Source organism: Phoca vitulina, unplaced genomic scaffold (genome assembly GCF_004348235.1).
Source record: "Phoca vitulina isolate PV1807 unplaced genomic scaffold, GSC_HSeal_1.0 scaffold92, whole genome shotgun sequence".
Lineage (NCBI taxonomy): Eukaryota > Metazoa > Chordata > Mammalia > Carnivora > Phocidae > Phoca > Phoca vitulina.
In genome coordinates this window covers 1216456-1236921 of record NW_022589795.1, presented here as the reverse complement: position 1 = coordinate 1236921, position 20466 = coordinate 1216456, and the positions used below count along the sequence as shown (strand labels likewise).

Below are 20466 nucleotides of genomic sequence, written 5' to 3'. Positions count from 1 at the left end.
CGGAGAGGCGGGAGGGATGCTGCTGATCAGCCAGTCCCTTACCATTATCCTAAAAATCCTTACCGTTTAGAGCCCCGAGAAGTCTTCTCATGCAGCTCTAGAGAAGGGCAGTGACTTCTCCAAAGCGGCACAGTTTGATAGTAGAACTGCCTAGGCTTGTTTCCCCTCTGCTCAGCTGCTTTTAATATTAACATCGGTGTCAGTTGCATTTAACAAACACCTCACAATTCCCCAGTCTCTTCAATTGCTATGTCCTTCGACCCCACCATTCCTTGGTCTCCTGCAGCACCCGTAGGAGCACATTTGTACCTTTTATCGCTGGAAAAGTTTCGGCTTCCATGCTTCAGAGCTGCCCGCTTTGACCAGAGCCATCTATCTCTCACGTCCTCACTTTTCTAGTCTCAAGTCCCCAGACCCATTTTGGTCTTATTTGACTCCTTACCCAGCCTAGACTACCCCATTCTGTCCCCTTGCTTGCCTACCTGCTGTCACTTAACAAACCAGGGTTGTTGTTCCTCTACCCCTCCCCCAACTCCTGCCGAGTTGTATTACTGGAAGAAAACCACAGAACATGCTGGCTGAGCCCCAGGTTCTGACTAACCTCACTGCTGGGCTCTCAGTGCAGCCCAGCACTGTCTTTTATTGACTCCCTGTCACATCCCTCCAGGTAACTCTTCAAATGTTTCCATTCATCAAGTCATTCCACCTGTCTCCATCTTCTTTCTCTCTGCAGAATTCCCTTCCTATTTTGTGAACTTGAGGCCAAGCATTTGAACCTCCTGATCGTTCCTCCTCTGTCTGTCACCACACTTGATTCTTCCCACAAGAATTCCTTTCCACTTTTACGTCTTTCTTTTGGACTCAAAGGAAGAAGTGTCACTCTTCCTTTACAAGACCAACCCTTTGGCTTATCATCTTACCTCTCCTTTCCAACTGCCTCTAGGACTTCTTTGTATATCATCTTCCCTCTTTTCTTTTCCTCTGGCTCCTCTCCCCTAGTTGACAAACATGCTCAGGTCACCCGTATTTGAAAATATGTACAGTTTCCTTGACTTTGTCACACTCTCAATTTCCTATCTGATCTTTAACCTTTCCCCCACTCAAGTCCATCCTTCATTGTGCACAGTTCCTGATCTACCAAAGTGCCCAGCAAATATCTGTTGCACGAATGGATGAACCATGCAATTGATAATGTTCTTTCAAAGGGCACTATCTCCTTTGCTTCCATGGCACTGCTTTATCCTTGTTCTGCCACTGTCTCTCTGATCTTTCTCTTTGTCTCATTTCCCCCTCATTCTTTAAATGTGCATATTTCCTAAGACTCTAACCTCAGCTTTCTTTTCAATACACCTTCTGTCTTGAGAACTTTCATCCTTTTCATGGCTTCACTTGGCATTTCTGTGCAAAACACTCCTAAATCTGTATTTCCACCACCACCACCACCCCTCCCATTTCTAACACTCTGTGGGACATAAAAGCTTGTTCTATTGGCAGCTCATATTGTACATCCTTTTCTTCTTGCCAGCTCCTCTTCCTAATAGCCATTTTCTTTTTTATTTATTTATTTATTTATTTATTTATTTGAGAGAGAGAATGAAAGAGAGAGCACATGAGAGGGGGGAGGGTCAGGGGGAGAAGCAGACTCCTCGCGAGCAGGGAGCCTGATGCGGGACTCGATCCAGGGACTCCAGGATCATGACCTGAGCCGGAGGCAGTCGCCCAACCAACTGAGCCACCCAGGCGCCCACCTAATAGCCATTTTCTATCATTACTTCCATCATTGTCCTAGTAACTCAGATTCAAAGCCTGAGTAAGCCCTAACCTCTCCTCTCCTTCATTTCCAAATCCTGCTGATTCCCTCCCTTGTTTGTTTGTTTTTTTTAATTTTATTTATTTATTTGAGTGAGAGAGAATGAGAGATAGCATGAGAGGGAAGAGGGTCAGAGGGAGAAGCAGACTCCCTGCTGAGCAGGGAGCCTGATGTGGGGCTCGATCCCAGGACTCCAGGATCATGACCTGAGCCAAAGGCAGTCGCTTAACCAACTGAGCCACCCAGGCACCCTCCCTCCCTTGTTTTTAATCATCTCTCCTACTTTTTATTTTCTACTTCCTCATTCATTACTCCTTTGGCCCATGTCCTCTTTTTCTCAAGCCTGGAATATTACAATAATTTCCTAATTCACCCCTGTTTTTTTACTCTCTTCCCTAGGGGAAATGCACTCCATCTTAAGGTCTAGTCGTATACTAACTCCACAATCACCCTCCTGTGATCACACCTCAGCTAGATGTGACCCCTCATTTTTTTGCATTTAGATAACATTTGGTTTGTATCCCTTGCATGACTCTCATCACACACTCCATTGCTTTTGTTTGTATACATGTCAGCTCCCCTATTAGATGGAAGCCATTGAGAGCAGAAACTAAGCCTTATTTAACTTATTTTTCCAATAAAATATACCATACACAGTATCTTATACCAGCATGCCCTTGATGTATATTAGTAAAACACAGGAAGGCAAATATGGGCCAACAAGAGAACAGATATATCCCTGGGGAAGACCAATGCATTCATGGAAACAGAGGAAAGACTTGTCTCAGGTGAAAACTTAAAATGCCCTAGGAAACAGACATGCCTCTAGAGAGACAGACATGTCCTGAGAAGAGAAGTCTGTCTCAGAGGGTGAATAGATACATTCTAGGAAGCATACAGGTATATATCTATGGAATGGACGGGCATGTCCCAGGAAATGGATATGCATGTTCTCAGAGAGGTAAATATTTCAGCAAGGGGGGGGGGGAGGAAAAGTCCCTGAAGAGGCTCCAGGTGCCATAAAGAATAAATAGGTGTCTTTATGGAGAACAAAGTTGTTCTCTTGTATTTTTGATGATCTGGAAGAACTGGAGGTTAAGGTCCTCTGTCGAACAACTGGGCCTCACTGTCTGGGGAACATGTAAGAGTGTATATGAAATAATGAGTTCAGAGACTAGGTATGTCCCTAGAAAGTGGGAAGGTGTCTTAAGGGAGTATCAGTATAGCTTAGGAAGCTGAGAGCTGACTTAGTTTCAGCTAAGAACTAGTGAGTGCTATGGAGATGACAGATGTCTGATCCCAGGGTCCAGTCTCCTCAGCTTTGAGGTTCTTCCAGATCATGTCCATCTCCTGGCTGTTAGCTCTAGTGGACACCAGGGGGCAGTGTGTTGCCAGGCTATAGGCCACACCCCCAGGGTCCAGGACAACATAGGATGAGGCCAGGGACCTGGAAGGGGAGTCCTGCGGTGAACTTAGTAGAGTAAGTCCCCACTGCCCTTGCCCTCAGTCCTGAGGTCCTTAGGGATGAACTCTTTTTGGTCATATCACGGTTCCTATTCCCAGGCCCTGGGAGTAAACTGAGGCATGAAGAAGAGGAAAATTCGGAGCTCCTGGGTGGTCCCCCTTCCTTCTTGCAAGAGTCACAGCAGAGATTCCACCCTTGCCCCTCCCCCCACACCTCCCCAGCTGCTGTCCAGACCGGAAGGGAGTCTCTTTCCTGTATGTTTCCTGGTGCTGGCTTTGGATAAGGACAGGAAAGGCCCAGCCTTGGGAGGAAGCAGTGGAGGGGATGGCCTTCAGGTGGGGGGAGGGGGATAGTGGGGAGCAGGCAAGTGAACAAAACAGTGCTGCTATCCAGATTCTTCCAGCTCTGCGGCCCAGAGCTGTGAGAATGGCAGAAATTCTGGGATGGGGAGGGGACAGTACAAAAAAAAGTTTTATTTTGAAGATTACAGAACTTATGCCATGACACCACTGGGTTTCCATTTCCACCAGTCCAAGGATCTGTGGTGGGCATGGGAGTGAGAGAAGGAGGCAGGGCAGGGAGGGGAACAGAGACCTGGTGGTGGCAGGGAAAAGGAGTAGGATAAGATGGCTGCGAAGAAAAGCTCACACCACCCTAGGCCTGGGCTTCACTGTCTTTACTCCTCCACACCACAAGGGTGACGAGGAAAGGGATGAGGCAGATTGGGGCTATGATCATGGCCAGGAGCACATCCTCTGGGGGGTCTGATAAGGTGGGCTGCACCAGGGAGCAGTTGGCAAAGTGGATCTGGTGAGTCTCAAAGATGATCTCTTCTGCTCGGGGATTGGGGAAGCCCAGGTGAAATACTTCTGCAAAATGCTCCAAGCAATACTGTAGGTCGCTATAAGGCCTGGGAGTAAGGGAAGACTAGAGTGAGTATGGGTTGGGCCCAGAGAGGGGAATGCCCCACACTCACTCAAGGCCCACCCACAAGGAGCAGGCCCCACCCCTGGCCCAAGCTGCCAGGCACTGCGCCTACCTGCTAATCATGGCCCAGTCGCACCAATCCTTGGGGATAGAGTCCATCTGCTCCTTATAAGATTGCCAGCAAAACTGGATAGTCCTCTCATAGTTCTCCATCTTGTCCTCTGTGGGCACAGATTGCCTCACACTGACCACACCCCTGCCCCTCCCTCCAAGCCCTCGGGTCCAGGTATTTCCACTGTTCCTGTCTTCAAACATGGCAAACACCAGGAGAGTCTCAGAAAGTTTTCCAAGGTAAGAGTCTCAGTTCAGAAAAATGTTAATGCCTTCCATGTGCCAGCCCCACAAGGACATCCACACGCTTTTTCTGGGGTCTTCTAACCCACCTGTGAGGTGAGCCAGCTCAGAGCTGGGTGGGGGTCATGCGGGATGAGAGGGAGAAGGACCACAAGGAACCCCAGGAGAGAACAGAACGGGGGTTTAATGGGCTGCCAATGGGGGTTGTGGGAAAGGGACCCTCCCCTCCGACCTGACTCTCCTCTCGTTGCCCTAGGCCACCCTCCCAGAGCCGTGGAATACACACCTTTTGTCTTCAAACTACTTTCAGTGGGAGGAACCTGAGCCAGGGACTCCTGGGGCTTCAGGACAGCTGTGAACAGAAATGGGAGAGGGAGGTGGGATGGCGGGATCTAAGCAGTGGAGTCTGGAGGAGGGATCTGAGACCCTAGGAAGTCCGGGCTACTTTCAGAAGAGAAAAAGGAATAATCCAGGCCCCCAAGGGGTGCCTCAGTGACTGGAAGAGAGGTCTGATACTAGCTCTCTCCCACTCACATCTACACCCCAAATCCTCTTCCTCCTCCCCAGCCCCAGACCTCCCAAGACCTCTCCGCGGGGCCCCGGCACCCCAGGTTCCTCCAAGAGGGAAGCAGCTCGCGCTGAGCCCTCACCGAAGTGGGGCCGGGGACGGTCCGAGGACAGCGCTGTCCCGCCCGCACCCCAGGGCCCGTTTCGGCCTCGGCCGTCCAGCCCCCCTCCCCTCCGGGCCTCCCGCGCCTCCCACCCGGGCCCCGGGGCGCAGCGCTCACCGCCCAGCAGGAGGAGGAGGCGGAGCGCAGCCGGTCGCCGGGCGCGGGTCGCAGGGAGCCGCGGGCCGCCGGCGGCGCGCTCAGCCCGGACCGAGGCCATCGCGCGGCGAGCAGGCGAGGAGGGGCGGTGGCGCTGAGCCGGGCCCGGGCGGGGGCGCCTATATCCCCGGCCCAAGCCCCAGGAAGCCGCGCCGCTTCCTCGCAGGGGCTGGGACGGCTGCGGCCACGTGGGGGGCGGGGGCGACGCCCGGGGCCGGCGGGCTGGAGGGGGAGTCGCTGCCCCACCCGGCCCTGGCGCCCGCCGCTCCCTCCGCCGGGTCGACGTTGGCCCACTCTCTCTTCTAGCTCACCCTGCGGGGCTGGACAGCTCCCCTCGTAACCCCAGAACCGGGATGCATTTCCTGGGCTCAGCCGCGTGGCGCCCAGGACTCGCCCGGGTCTCCGAGCATCCGCTCCCGGGACCCTATCGCCCTTTCTCCTTCGTTGCGGTGCCGAGGAAGGGGGTTAGCGACCTGCTCTCGCGGACCGGGAGGAGAAGGAAGGGACTGGGAGTTCAGAGGGCCTCTCCACGCCGCAGTATCTAAGGCAGGGGGTTGGGGCTGCCCTGGGCCGTGGGGGAAGGGGCGCCTGGAGCTGGGCTCAGAGTTCCCCTTCCCTGGGAACACCCACTGATGTCAGCCCGCCTGCCAAAACTGGGGAGGAGGAGATGAGGGAGCCAGCCCTCCAGAGTCGGGAGAAGGTCTGGGGATAGGGGCAGAGGGGAAACCAGAGTCCAAATACCCTCTCTTCCAGGCACCTTGTGGGGCCTGGATCCCCAAACCTGGTTGGGGGGAAGGGCAAAAGTAAGATTACTTCATTCCTCCTAAGAAGGTGGCCACAAACCGGATTGGGGGGAGGGGCAAAAGTTAAAGATGACTCCATTCCTAGGAAGAAGGTGGCCACTACTCTTCAAGGACAAGGTTGTGAGAAGGGAAGGGTTTAGAACCTACTATGGGTGACTTCATTCACAAAGTGGGTACGTTTTTGTTCCCGTTTTACGGGGAAAAAAGCTAAAACTCAGGGGAAAGAGCCCAGAACTTGAGCTCAGAAGCTCTAAATCCCACTTCTGTCTTCCTGCTCCACAACGAGATAGCCCAGAATGACTTTGGTTACCTTGACAATCTGTTTCTCCCCATGTAAGATAGGGACATTATCCTTCTCGGTAAGCAGTAGTGAGGATGACATGTGAAAGGGCATTGCACTCACTCAGTGGATGTTTCCTTTTCTTCTTTCTTAAGGACTTGCCTAAGGTCACACTGCTGGGAAGCAGCAGGCTGAGCCTGGGGCCCCAGGGGCCCTGACTTCTGCGACACCGCAGCTGTCTCTGTGTCCTAAGCCAGAGCTTCATTAGCTTGAAGCAGCCGAGCAGCCCAGGAGCTGGTTTGGCCCTGATGCTCAGCTCCAGACACAGCTGTCAGCACTGAACTTTCCTAAATTACTCCCAGACACTGACCCCTGGACTCAGCTGCTGCTCTTGTCCCAGTTTACTGATTTCTGTCCACCACAAATTATCCTTGTGATCTCTTCAAATCTTCACCTCAGGGTCTTAGGCTCTTGCATAATGGTCACTGAAAGCCTGTAGTCCTCCTCCATCGCTAGGGTCAAGAGGTTGCCTTAGTAAGGCATCTGGAAGAAGAAAGGAGGTGGCCCACTTGGCATGAGCCCCAAAGCCCTCCTGGTGATAGTCATCTTCTGCAATGTGCAGAAAAGAGCCAGACAGCCTCAGAGTCATTTTAGGCCAATGATTAAATCCATTCGTGTCCTCCCACCCAAGATTGCCCTTTTCAAGAAGGAAACATGGTCAGGAGGGAGATTTCTGGTTGATGAGATGGGAGGGGGAAACATGGAGGGACAGAAAACAAAACCAGCCATTTCCACTGGGCTGGGGCCAGAAACACCTGAGCCCACTGTGAATTAGGACGGGGGTTGGGGTCAAGATGAAAGTTGACAAAAACAAACGTTGGGTTTTAAATAGGGCAGTATGGTATCATTGATAAAAACAAATAAGCAAGCACTGGTTAGGATTCTGAAGGCAGACTCTGTCTCTGTGTTGCTGTGTCATCTTGGGCCCATCATTTCATATCTCTGGAGCTCAACAATTTCACGTGACATTAGAGTCAAAAGGTAACATATAGGTGACTCCGTAGAAAGTGTTATCTTTAGCCTGGACATGGGGTTAAGTTTGCAACATGATGTGGAGGCCTCCTAAAGGGAGCTTGTTGTAGTCATTGCTGAACTTGGGAGTCTAAACCTTCCTGTTGGAAAATCTGGGAATTTTCCCTCCCCCTGATTTTCCTCTTTCCACTTTTCCTTACCGGTTGGTTGGTTGGCTGTTTCATGGACCCCTGGGGGCATCCTGGTAACTGGGGGTCTGCTATTAGGGTCCTTTGGGGCTGAAAGGGGACCAGAGACCTCACTTTCCTCTTCCAAGTTGCCATATAGAAGATAGTCCCATGTTGTGCAGCGAGGGGACAGAGAAGGGCTTCATCAGGGACAGAGGCTGGTTCTTTTATGGAAGTCCTGTTTTCCACCCCTGGGGTCCCCCTTCCCTTCCCTTCCTAAGCCCACTTCTGCCTTAAAATATATACTTTTTGCTATAAAAATATACTTTTTAATTGCAAGTAATACACAAGTATATACTCATTGCAAAATATTTAAACACAGAAAACTTTATACCCGCATTCCTTTCTCACTCACTTCCCTACATTTTTTGGACTTAATAAAGCATAAATGGGATTTAATATCTCTGTTGTTCGGTGACTTCTTTTTTTACTTAATAATATGTCTTGGGCTTCTTTTCACGATAGCGTATATAGATGTGCTTCTTTCCTTTTACCTGTAGTATAGTATTATCTGTAGTCTTTGTCTTATATCCAGTGGAGACTGCTCTTTGTTTCCTACACACCTCCTTAGTCCTCTGTCCCTATCCCACACCCACTCCTAGTGCTCAGGAAGAGAGGAATCTAGTTTTAGTCCAGCTGGACATTGACCTGAGATTTCTGGCCCCAAACTAGATTGACTCTGCGTGGGAATCCTACTGCCATATAAATTTCCCTTCTTGTTACAGGCAAAGGAACATCCTGCCTGAAGCAAGAGGAGAGGTGACTCGAACCTTAGGAGTGCCATTTCTAATCTTCAGCCTTCCCCCTACACACTCACACACAAATCCAGAACAACATGGTGGGGGGGGGAGTAAAAAGCACTGGGGGCCTCCTACACAATGAAACTGCATGCAGAGCATCCTGGGATTACCATCTCTACAGTGTAGAGACATTCACACATGCTGGCCTCTTCCCCAGCTGTTTGCAAAATAAAGAACAGAGCACAGGAGAGGATGTGGGGGAGAGTCAGGGTCCAGGGAGCCAGAAGTCCTGGCTGGGAGGGGCTGATCCTTCCAAGCTGGAGAGAGAAGACAGATTTCTTTAGAGGGCAGGGAGGCAGCAGGGATGACCAGAAGAGCTATAGTCAGGGAGCCAGCTAGCTAAGGGAGGGAAGACAAAGGCAACTCCATCTCTCTCCATCTCCTCATCTCCAGAATGATGTCACACTCCGTGTGAGGAGACTGGCCATCTCTCAGAGGCAAGAATGGTTATTGGAGAAAACTTTGGCTCTCAAGTTGGTAAAAAACAGAGAAAATGGTCAAGCCATATTCCTCATCAATGCCAGGGACTTAATAGTAGCTACCATTTATTGAATAATTACTACGTGTAATTGTGTTCTCTGACACATGTGCTGAGTGCTTTGCAAGTATTTCTTAAAACCTTACTACCGTAACATCAGAATTATCTTGTCAGTGGGTAAAATGGGGAGACAGGAGTAATGTGCCCAAGGTCCCAGAGGTAGTAATCGGCAGTCAGGATTTGAACTCAGGACTGCTTGATGCTAACTAAGTTTCATGTCCTTTTTTTTTTTTCCCTAAGATTTTATTTATTTATTTGACAGAGAGAGAGAGAGAAAAAGAAAGCACAAGCAGGGGGAGCGGCAGGCAGAGGGAGAGGGAGAAGCAGGCTGGAGCCTGATGCAGGACTCAATCCCAGGACCCTGAGATCACGACCCGAGCTGAAGGCAGATGCTTCACCAATTGAGCCACCCAGGCGCCCCTAAGCTTCATGTCTTAAGCATTATGATTTATCATCTACTTCTCACTCTATATCCAAATACTGATTTCTTACTGGGTCTTGAAGATGGGGTTGAAAGAGGAGAGAAGGATAGTTTCTTCCAGGACCAGATAGACCCTTCCAGAAATAAAAAGATCCTGTTTCACCCAACTCTACACACAACCTCCTCCTCCCTTCCTTCTCTGACCCAGGCTAGACCATGACATCACATGGTGGAGGCTGTTTTTCTGAAGAAGAAAAGAAAAAAAAACCAGACCAGATTTATAAGGATGACATTCAGACAGCATGACTGAAGAGGATCATGGCCAAGTGACCATAGCACACGCCCAGCAGTGCTGAGAACACTGCTGGTCCCTCGACACCTGGGGCTGACTCATGGTTGCTGTCAGGACCCAATGCCAGATGCCAGGGTTGCTTTCATTCTTCCTCCATTGCTCAGGACTATGCTATGAAACCATCCCCAGGAACCCTTCTACCCACTCCCAACACCCCAAGAGTTTTGATGTTATATAACATGGGGATGTCCCCAGCGTGCCTGGAGTATGCTCAGATTGTTTCATTTAAAACTCACAACTCTATTAAATTAAGTGCCATAGGGCGCCTGGGTGGCTCAGTCATTAAACGTCTGCCTTCAGCTTGGGTCATGATCCCAGGGTCCTGGGATCGAGCCCCACATCGGGCTCCCTGCTCAGCGGGAAGACTGCTTCGCCCTCTCCCACTCCCCCTGCTTGTGTTCCCTTCTCTTGCCATGTCTCTCTCTCTGTTAAATAAATAAATAAATAAATAAATAAATAAATAATCTTCAGAAAAATAAAAATGAACAAATTAGGTACAGATTTACAGATGAGGAAACTGAGGCTCAGAAAGATTAAGTAATTTGCCCAAGCTCATGCAACTCTTATTGGCAGACATCCAGATCTTGATGCTGAAGCCTAAGTCCTTAACCTCTGCTCCACAATACCTGATGGATGCCAACTGGCTAGCCAACCTGCTAGAGAGAACCAAATAGAAAGGGATGCGGAAGACCAGCCAGAAGGGCAACCAAACAATTTCTCATGGCACCAGGGGGTGGTGGGTGGGGCTTCTCCTCTCAGTGATTTCCCTCTTGCAACTATGCCTGCTTCGTTTATATACAGTATCTTTTTTTTTTTTTTTTTAAGATTTTATTTACTTATTTGACAGAGAGAGAGAGAGATCACAAGTAGGCAGACAGGCAGGCAGAGGGAAAGGGAGAAGCAGGCTCCCCGCTGAGCAGGGAGCCTGATGCGGGTCTCGATCCCAGGACACCGGGATCATGACCCTAGCCGAAGACAATCGCTCAACTGACTGAGCCACCCAGGCGCCCCTAGACAGTATCTTTTCACATCCTTTTCCCCAAGACCTTAAAGCATTGGATGGACAATGAAAAACACTCATGACGTTATGAAAGAAAACATTTTCTAGATCATAACATCCAACATGTGTTAAGCAAATATGACAGTAGGAGTATATGTTTGTTTAACATGTATGGTATCTGTGATGTGAGCTTAAGTAATACTACAAAAGGCAATATTTTCCTCACCTGCAAAATGGGGATAATAAAAATACTTATAAGTTATAAGATATAAAGCACTTAGAGCAGGATATTATTATCATTATTTACGATGATGATGATGATTTCCATTACCTTAGTGGCACACTTTGGAGTCAAATGGACTTGAGTTTGGATCCCAGCTCCATCACTTATTTAGTTGTATGTGACCCTGTGCAAGTACTTAACTCCTCTGAGCATATTTTCTTATCTGCAAAATGGGGTTACCTGTGTGTATCTCACTCATCAGTAAAGATAATGCAAGTCGAGCATTTGAACAAATGTCCGGTGCTAGTAAGCATGTGATAAATGGTATTTACCGTCATAGTGTGTAACATATATACTTATGACAACTGCATTTCCAAGATATTCTGGGATCCTTCCAGTTCTATAATTTTGTTCTTTTCATGACACAGCACTCCTTTTATTTAAAAGAATATAGTCTTTGGAGGGGTGCCTGGGTGGTTTAGTCATTGGGCGTCTGCCTTCGGCTCAGGTCATGATCCCAGGGTCCTGGGATCGAACCCCACATCGGGCTCCCTGCTCTGTGGGAAGCCTGCTTCTCCCTCTCCCACTCCCCCTGCTTGTGTTCCCTCTCTCGCTGTCTCTCTCTCTCTGTCAAAATAAATAAATAAAATATTAAAAAAAAAAAAAGAATATAGTCTTTGGAGGCCTATAGAATTCCAGCCCTCGTACTTACCAGCCATGTGGCCGTGGCCAATGTTATCAATCTCCCTGAGTCTCAATGCTCTTCCCTGTAAAATGGAGCTAACGATGCCCACCTCTCAGGCATCTGCAAGGATTACACAAAATAATGTAGGTTCACACCCAGTCCAATGTCTAGTGATTACATGAATGTTAAAGGTGATTTGTTAAATATGTAAATAAATGCGATTTATGTTTGTTCCTTTATGTACAGTGTCATGGATATAATCTGTAGATGTGTGTAATGTACTTTTCTTGCTCCAAAAGCATCTCTGTAGCCTGGTACGCCATCCTAGCTAGAGTGGGGTTCAAAGGGTCATAGCATTAGCAGTGTGGGACCCTGCTGATAAGCCAGGGAAGAGAGAAGCGGAAGTTACAGAAACAAGAGGAACTCTCCCTTCCTGTCTGGTTAGGATTTGTTTGTCTTTCACACAGACTGTTCCCTACTGATATGGGGGTCTGTCGAGTGTCTGGCTTCGATTGGCATCTCTAGCACACAGGGAGTAAGGAGCCCCTTACCCTTCAGGAACTGTTTTCCTCTGAATTTGCAGAATCCCAAACACATTTCTCTTTCTGGCGCCACTGGTGAGAACAGAAAGCCATGGAGAGAATCCAGAATCATGATATCAGAGCTAGAAGATCTCAGAGAAAGGAGGAGGTAGAGGGATGGGGTTCAGAACATGGGTTTGGGGATCAGAATGACTGGACCCAAATCCTGGCCACACCACTTAACCAGCTGGGTAACCTTGGGCAAGTTCCAGAATCTCTTTAAGCCTTAGTTTTCTCAGCTGTAAAATGAGGATAAGGATACTACTGACTTCACATGAAATGAGATGACATGTTGTAAAGCACTCAGCACAATGCGGGGCACATACTGAATGGACAGTGTCTGAAGGCTATTATCACTTTTCTAGTTCTGCAGTTTTACAGTTGAGGACCCTGATGGCCGGAAAGGAAGCACAGCTCATTAGCTGTCCACCCGATCAGGGCTACTTCCCAGGCAAGGCTGTGCCAAAGGCGTGTCCCGTGAGATCAAGGCCCTGCATTCACTGTGCCAAGGGAGCAAGAACGGGCAGCACCACCCTAGCTGTGGGGTTGGAGATTTCAGACTATGTGCAAAGCAAGGCATGAATCCCACCCAAGTAATCCCCAAAAGAGAAAGTCCCTTCCTGCTGGAATTATTTATTTTGTAATTAACAAAGGCTAAGGAGTCCCATTCTAAATTTTGGCTTGGAGGCTCAGAGTTTAAACTTATAACAGCCACGAACAAGGGTTTATTGTGGGCCTGTTCTTACTTGCTGAATTGAATGCATTATTATGATCCCTATGCAACTAGGGGTCAGGAGCTAAGTACCTGGGGTGGAAAGCTGTGTTTTTGAGATCAGAGGACAAAGTGTCCAGGAGTGGAGAGGCTTTAAAAATTGAGCCATGTTTCCAGGCTCAGTAATGTCCAGACCTCAACTTGCTTTGGAGCTTCCTTTGCCTCTAAGTATTCAGGGAGGGGTCTGGCACTTCAGCTGGCCCCACCAAAGCCTGGGCAGCAGCCCCAGTTTCTGGTGACCTTCACGCAGGCTTTTAGGTTGTGCTTTGCTTTGTTTTTTTGTTTGTTTCTCCACAGCAGGGTGGCCTTTCCTTACTTCTGGGTAGGAACTGGGGGAGGGGGGAGGCGGGGAGGGGGGAGGCAGGAGGGAGGAGAGTTTGCTCCCATCTCTGCAGCTGTGTTTACACTTCCCTGTCAAGCACTGTCTGGGGCCCAACCTTTCCTCGGTCCCCTGTGTCCCCTCGGAGAAACGCTATTTGATATCCCTGTGGGCTTTACAAGGGAGGGGCCGAATGAGCCCAGGGGTCACCATCCAAAGGGACCTGGAAGGAGGAATGGAGGAAGGTTGGAAGGGAGAAAGGAATAGTGCAGAAAGCACTGTTTTGAATTCTGGGAAGCATCATCTTCTTCCCTTTCTACCAGTGGCCTGAAGACCAGCAGGAGACAAAAGTACATTTAGAACTCGACAGCCGCAAAAGGAACAGAACACACGACGTGTCATTTCTAATCACTGGATTGAACAAAATCTTGTTTTGTGATGGGGATGTGAGTGCACAGAGCAGAACAGTCTTCCCCAAGGCTTCACCGGGGCCACCGGTCAGATACAGCATGTTAAAGCCAATAAAATCATGTTAAAATACATGCAAATTAAAAGAGATTTAAGAAAATGGTCAAGTAAATAATGCTCTTCTTCTCTGGGGAGCAAGTTGAGCTGGTATTAATCAGTAGTATTGCTGGACTCTCGGCCAAGCCTGGGAGAATGGCTGCCAAGGCAAATCAGGCATCAGGTTACAGAAATTAAACACATAATTTTATTTTTCCGCAATAAGGAACTTTCAGAAAAAGAACCAGCCCTATTAGGCTCCTCAGCACACTTTGTCCAGTTTCTTTCGGCCCCAGAGGCCTCCAAGCTAAGAGCAAGATGAGCAACTGGAGGCCAGGAGTGACACAGTTATTCCTTTCTCCTATTAACTGCCTGGGGGTGGGGCTGGGAGGAGTGGGGCAGGGGTGATGGTACTGTTTTTCAAAGGTCCAGCTGCAAACCACTTGCCAACAGTTTTTCTATGAATTTATAGGACAAAGACCTGAAGGGTTGGGAAAAAAAGTTATAGAGGAAGAGCTGGCCAAACAAACATTGGCCGATAGTGTGTCATGGACCATAATCTTTAAGGAAGAGCCTGGTCTCAGAAAAACAAAAACAAAAACAAAACTCTCTCCCATCACAATGAGGAAGAACCAATCAACAAATTTTCCCCAAGAACCCCATGTTTAATGGTGATGTGGGAAGTTGCTTTTAAAATCCTCCGGTGATCAACGATTACTAAAACCCGGTTTAGTCCTGTGTCAAGTATCATGGTGGATAGGAAAGGGTTAATAGCGTGGGAGTGAGCATGAAGTGGTACTGGGGTTGAAGCAGGGGGAGATCCAGGAGGGCTGGGAGGCTTAGTGAGGAGGTGGAGCTTGAGCTGGGCTGCATGACTCTGATCTACAACTTTGAGGTAAACCTCCTCACCATCCTTCCTTTCTGCTTCAAAATATTTCTGTAGCCACATATTCTTTGTTACCACAAAATATCTTGTATCTTTCCTCTTGTCACTTGGCTTACTCTCTTAAAGCAATGCAGTCCACTCCCATGGTGTTAGCCGATGGTTCCCATATCTCTTCCCAGTCTCAGTCCTGATATTCAGATCTTCTGAACAGCTCTCCTTAGATAATCCTTTTTTTAACCTGCTGCCTCTCTCCCCCTCTTTTAACCTATCTTCTTTATTTCAACGATTATTTATGTGGCATAATGATTGTGAAACTTGGTTACACAATGGGATCACTTGGGATTCTCTTAGAACTCTTAAAGCCCAGGTCACACCCCAGACAAATTAATCAGCCTCTCTGGAGGTGGGAGGCAGGCATCAATAGTTAATAAAGCTCCCCAGCTGATTTAAATGTGAGCCACACTTGAAAACCATGGATCTAGAAAGCAGGGGGAATGGAAAGGAATATTATTGCAAATTGCTAAGTATGAAGGAATATTTGCTTTGATTTGGTAATCAGAGGCAAGAGAAAAAAAGCAAAGCCAAAGTTTCTGGTATAAGGAAAAGAACCCTAAATCTGGAATCCAGAGACCTGAGTTTAAGCCCTGACAGAGAAATTTTTCATCTGTGTAAAGCAAGTCTTTTAAGTTCTTTAGGCCAGAATAGTCTTGTGTATAAAACTGAAATCCTCCCTACCTATTTCATAGAGTTATGAAGATTATCTGAAAAAATGAGCATTATAGGCTTTTGTAATTATGTACTTGGAGACAAATTCAAGGTAATGTTATTTTGTATTTTAAGTTTTTTTTTTTTAACTTTATATTTTGAAGTAACTTCAGGTTTACGAAAGAATTGCAAATGGTAGACAGTTCCCATATGCCCATCAGCCAAGTTCCTCAAATGTTGAGGAAGTACAACTGCCAAAACCAGGAACTGAGATGATAAACTACTTTAAACTAGTCTACAGACCTTATTCTAACTTCATCAATTATCCCACTGGTGTCCTTCTTCTCGACCAGGATTCAATCCAGAATCACACAATCACACATTACATTTAATTGTCCTGTTTCCTTAGTCTCCTCCAATCTGGGATAGTCCCTTTCTTTCTTTCTTTTTCTTTCTTTCTTTCTTTCTTTCTTTCTTTCTTTCTTTCTTTCTTTCTTTCTTTCTTTCTTTCTTTTCTTTCTTTTCTTTCTTTCTTTCTTTCTTTTTTTTTCTTTCTTTTCTTTTCTTTCTTTCTTTTCTTTCTTTCTTTCTTTCTTTCTGATTTTATTTATTTCTTTGATGGAGAGAGAGAGGGAGCACAAGAAGGGGGAGCGGCAGGCCAAGGGAGAGCAAGAAGCAGACTCCCCACCGAGCAGGAAGCCCAACTTGGGGTTCAATCCCAGGACGCTGGGATCATGACCTAAGCTGCTTAACTGACTGAGCCACCCAGGTGCCCCCTCACTCTTTCTTTGTTTTTCATGACCATCACATTTTTAAAGATGCTGGCCAGTTATCTTGTAGATCGCCCCTTATTTTGGATTTGTCTGATGTTTCCTTATGATTAAATTCAGCTTATGCATTTTTTTCAAGAATACTACAGAAGGGATTTTGTGCCCTTCTCATTGCATCATATCTAGGGGCACCTAATAAAACCGTCTCTCATCACTAGTGATGTTAATTTTGTTTTGTTTTGAATTTTAAGGTGATGTTAACTTTGACCACTTGCTTAAGGTGATGTCTGCCAGCTTTCAGTCCTGTAAAGTTACTATTTTTTTTCCTTTGTAACTTATAGGTATCTTGTGAGGAGATACTTTGATACAAGGCTATTCATTTGAATCTAAGTGACTGGGAAAACTTTTGACAAAATAGGGAAGCCGGGTGTAAATAAAGCAAGAAGGATAATTTAGAGCTCGTAGACGGGTGTTTGGAGGTATTGGTAGGTGTGAGGGATCAGTATGAAGCGGTTCCGGGTTGGTTTCAAATGCTGAAGCGAAACGTGGCTTGACGCCAGCCTATGAAGATGGTGCAACCGCTGGATAGGGTCTCCAAGAAGATATTAGTAGCTCTGGGAGGCTCCCCGAGAGCCCTTCCTGTCCCCTGACAGCGCCGCCTTGGAAACCGTCCGGCTCGAACCGCATCACCTGGGACTCCTGAGTTCGGAGTATTGGCGCCAAACGACAGACGTGCGAAGAAGGAAGCCCAGGTGGCCCCACGGGCGGGGCGCGGGCGGCGCAGTGCGCAGGCGCCGAGAGGAGGCGCGGGGCGGGGCCGCGGCGCGGGGGCGGGGCCGCGGCGCGCAGGCGTCCTAGCGGCGGGTCCCTGCGGCTCGGGATGGAGGGTGAGTGAGTAAACAAGCCCGGGCCGGGCGGTGGGGCCGGGCGGTGGGGCCGGGCCTCGGCACTTCGCCACCCGTGGCCTGAGGGAGGGAGAGGCGAAGGGGTCGGAGAATTGGGAGGAAGCGGAGGGACACACTGCCTGCCTGGCCGGGGGTAGCGGGGCGCCCCCTCCCCGTCCGAGGGCTGGAGGAAAGGGGGCGATGGGACGAACGAGCCCCCGGCGAGGACCGCGTCTGAGGCAGGGAGGGCGGGCGGTGTGTCCGGGGGAGGAGCGGCGGGGGCGGGCCCGGGGATGGGGACTCCCTTGGAGGGCGGGGTGGGTCGGGTGGGCGGGAGCCCCAGAGCGGAGAGGGCGCGGGTGGGCGGTGGCACCTGTGGGGGCCGTTAGCGAGGTGGACTCCCAGGGACTTGGGGCTATGCACTGGGAGGGCTAGACGCGGGGGCTGTTTGTGATGACTTTGGGGGGTGTTGAGGGAGGGGCGGCAGTAAAAACAGGGCTGGGACCAAGGTGAGGCGAGGGAGGTTCCTAGGCTCAAAATGAAAGGGGCACTCACTTCGGGGTCCAGCGGGTGCGGAGTGCCTCTTCACGTTTGCGCGCTAGGCGCCTCGCACGCCTCTACCCTGTCCCGGCCCCGAGTAGCAGGCTGGCTGCTTCTCTCTAAATTTGGTCTCGCGCCAATCCCTGCCCACCCCAGAACTCTCCTGAGGATCGAGGGAGAGAAGGGGAAGCGCCTTGAAGCAAAGGCAAGGTGTTGTATTTGGGACATGGCAGTTAGGAAATGCGGGACAAACTTATTTCTTACTGAGAAATTGTTCCGGGGGGCGGGGAGGGAAAGGGATGTAGAAGGATGTTAGTGTCCCGGTGGAATATGGAGAGTGGGCTTTTGATGGGTGACATGTAGGATTTTAAATGGGGTAGCTGGGTGGGGAGCCTAGCGATTGAGGGGCGCGGTTGAGAGAAAGGAACCGAGGTCGATGAACAACTGGGTGTGTGCAAAGACGGTGTGGAAAGTGTGGTCTCTTCCTCCTCGGTTAGTGCAGTGATGTCTTTGAAGAGAACTCCCACCCCCACCGGTGCTTTTAAGTTTAGGAAACCGGCACTGAAGGAAGTTTCCAGCCGGAGAAGGTGCTAACTCTATCAGAGGTTTCTGTGAGAGCTTGTCTATTTTAAGCCTTGGAATCCACAGGGCTGGGATGGTGTGGCAGTGATAAAAGAGATTACTTACTTACATAGAAGAAGGTGTATGTTAGGAGATAAGTACTTTTTTTTTTTTCCCCTTTAAAGCACTGATAATAGAGGAAAGGACCATCTATAAAAATGTAATAATACTGTTAGGAAGAGTGTGTGTCTCACAGCCACTGTGAATTAACTCTCCGAGGCAGGGATGTTTGCCTGTTTTATTCACTGATATACCCTAAACACCTAAAATAGCGCCAGGCACATTGTTAGGTGCTCAGTAAGTATTTGTGGAATAAATAAATAGTGAGTAGATCTCTGGAACTTGGAGTCCGGAAGTCTGGATCCTAGTTCTGCCGCTAACTGGCAGAGTACTTTTAGACCCATCATGGAACTTGATGCTAAAGCACAAAACTCCCTGAAGTGCAAATAACTTATTCACTATGGTGTTACTTTAATTCTCTTTGAAACAGCAATAGAATAAGGAGCCTTGGATTAAAAAATGAAATTTTACTCCCAAGAAGACTTTCACGAGAAGGGAAAAAGTGAGAAAATGTGGTCAGACTTGTTTCCCTTATACTTACTTGCCTTTGAACTAGCGTGCCCTTTTTTTTTTTTTAAGATTTTATTTATTTATTTATTTGACAGAGAGAGAGAGAGAGAGAGAGCACAAGCAGGCAGAGAGGCAGGCAGAGGGAGAAGGAGAAGCAGGCTCCCTGAGGAGCAGGGAGCCCGATGCGGGGCTCGATCCCAGGACTCTGGGATCATGACCTGAGCCGAGGGCAGCTGCTTAACCGACTGAGCCACCTAGGCGCCCCATGAGCTAGCATGCCTTTTAAAAACAATTTAAAATAATCAATTTTGTCTATTTAATTCTTGAGATAAAAAATTTGGTTTCCTTAGTCCTGTGGGTAACAGTTCCTGCTCTTACTTTGTGTCTTATTGAAGCATGTAACACTTCATTTCATTAAGTGTATCTTTTTCCTGTCTTGGACTAAATGTAAAAAGTTTCTAATTGTTGACTAGCAACTTACCAAAAAAGGTTCCAGGCAGCAACCCTAAAAACATTACATTTTCTACATAGGGTAGTTAAAAACTAAAAAGAAAAGGGAAAAAAGCATATGGGGAAAGGTGAAGAGGATTAGGATTGAGGGGGAAGGTTTAAAAAGGAAAAACTGCTCTTAGGGAATGCCTTCATTCCAGAAAGTCCCTAGCTTTTTTTTTTTTTTTTTAATTTGTGCAAACAGAATATCTGAATATTGGTTCCTTCCTACCTCTTTACTCCATCAGCCTGTCATTTGGGACCTCAGTGCTCCAAACCTTAAAATCATGAATTACTGAACGGGTAGTTGGTTGTTTTTTTTTTTTTTTTTTTTTTAAGATTTTATTTATTTATCAGAGAGAGAGAGAGAGAATGAGAGAGAGAGAGAGAAAGTGGGAGGGGGGATGGATAGGGAGAAGCAGACTCCCCACTGAGCAGGGAGCCCGATGTGGGAGTCCATCCCAGGACCCTGAGATCATGACCTGAGCCGAAGGCAGACGCTTAATGACTGAGCCACCCAGGTGCCCTGGTAGTTGGGGTTTAGTGCCTCTTGTGTGTTGTTCTCTGACACACTTGCCTTAATACTTTGATTTGAAATGGAATAACTAAAAAGTCTTTTTATTAAATGATAATGAGCAATCACTAAAGATTAGGCTTTGTGCTAGTGTAGTACAGAACCAGCCAAGTAGGGCTCTAGCCTGTTAGGAGACTGCTTTAATTCTTCTAAGTCAGCATTACATATCCTGAGAGCCAACATTTTCCTATGGGTCTCCTAAAGACTTATCCTGCTTTAATTTTTACCACCATTGTCTCCAGTGCAAATGACCTGATTCTCTTAATCAAGCAATGCTAAAAAATATTAATGCTATAATTTTCTTTTAAATAAGAATTCAGGATCACAGCTTCCTGTTAGTAAGGTTCTTTCTACATGCAGAGTGCCCAGAAGCTCAAACTAATAACAAATGTAAATAACTTGGACAAGTGGGAGGGTATAATTTAAAGATGTGCTTAAAAATCCTAATTACAGGATCTATCAGGCTGTGTACTTAGCCACAGAGTTGATTTTAATGGAATGTTGATG

At 47.9% G+C, this 20466-nt stretch overlaps 2 protein-coding genes across 6 annotated transcripts in view; one reads left to right on the top strand and one right to left on the bottom strand.

Moving 5' to 3' along the window:
* Positions 1 to 2095: 2095 nt before the first annotated feature.
* RAMP2 (receptor activity modifying protein 2) lies at positions 2096 to 5485 on the bottom strand. Its single transcript, XM_032396478.1, has 4 exons — positions 5345 to 5485; positions 4843 to 4908; positions 4315 to 4423; positions 2096 to 4185 (listed from the first exon to the last, which is right to left on the bottom strand). Exons 1-4 carry the CDS (start codon positions 5442 to 5444, stop codon positions 3930 to 3932), a joined length of 531 nt encoding a protein of 176 aa, XP_032252369.1. The 5' UTR covers positions 5445 to 5485; the 3' UTR covers positions 2096 to 3929.
* An 11528-nt stretch (positions 5486 to 17013) lies between these two features.
* The window catches only part of EZH1 (enhancer of zeste 1 polycomb repressive complex 2 subunit), a 36351-nt gene continuing 32898 nt past the window's right edge, over positions 17014 to 20466 (top strand). For 3 of the 5 annotated variants that reach the window (XM_032396430.1, XM_032396429.1, XM_032396426.1), the window contains exon 1: positions 17126 to 17168. The gene's annotated coding sequence lies outside the window, so the exon portion shown is untranslated. Of the gene's footprint in view, positions 17034 to 17125; positions 17169 to 18069; positions 18293 to 20466 lie in introns of those variants that run through there. The other 2 variants (XM_032396428.1, XM_032396427.1) reach the window with 2 other exon arrangements.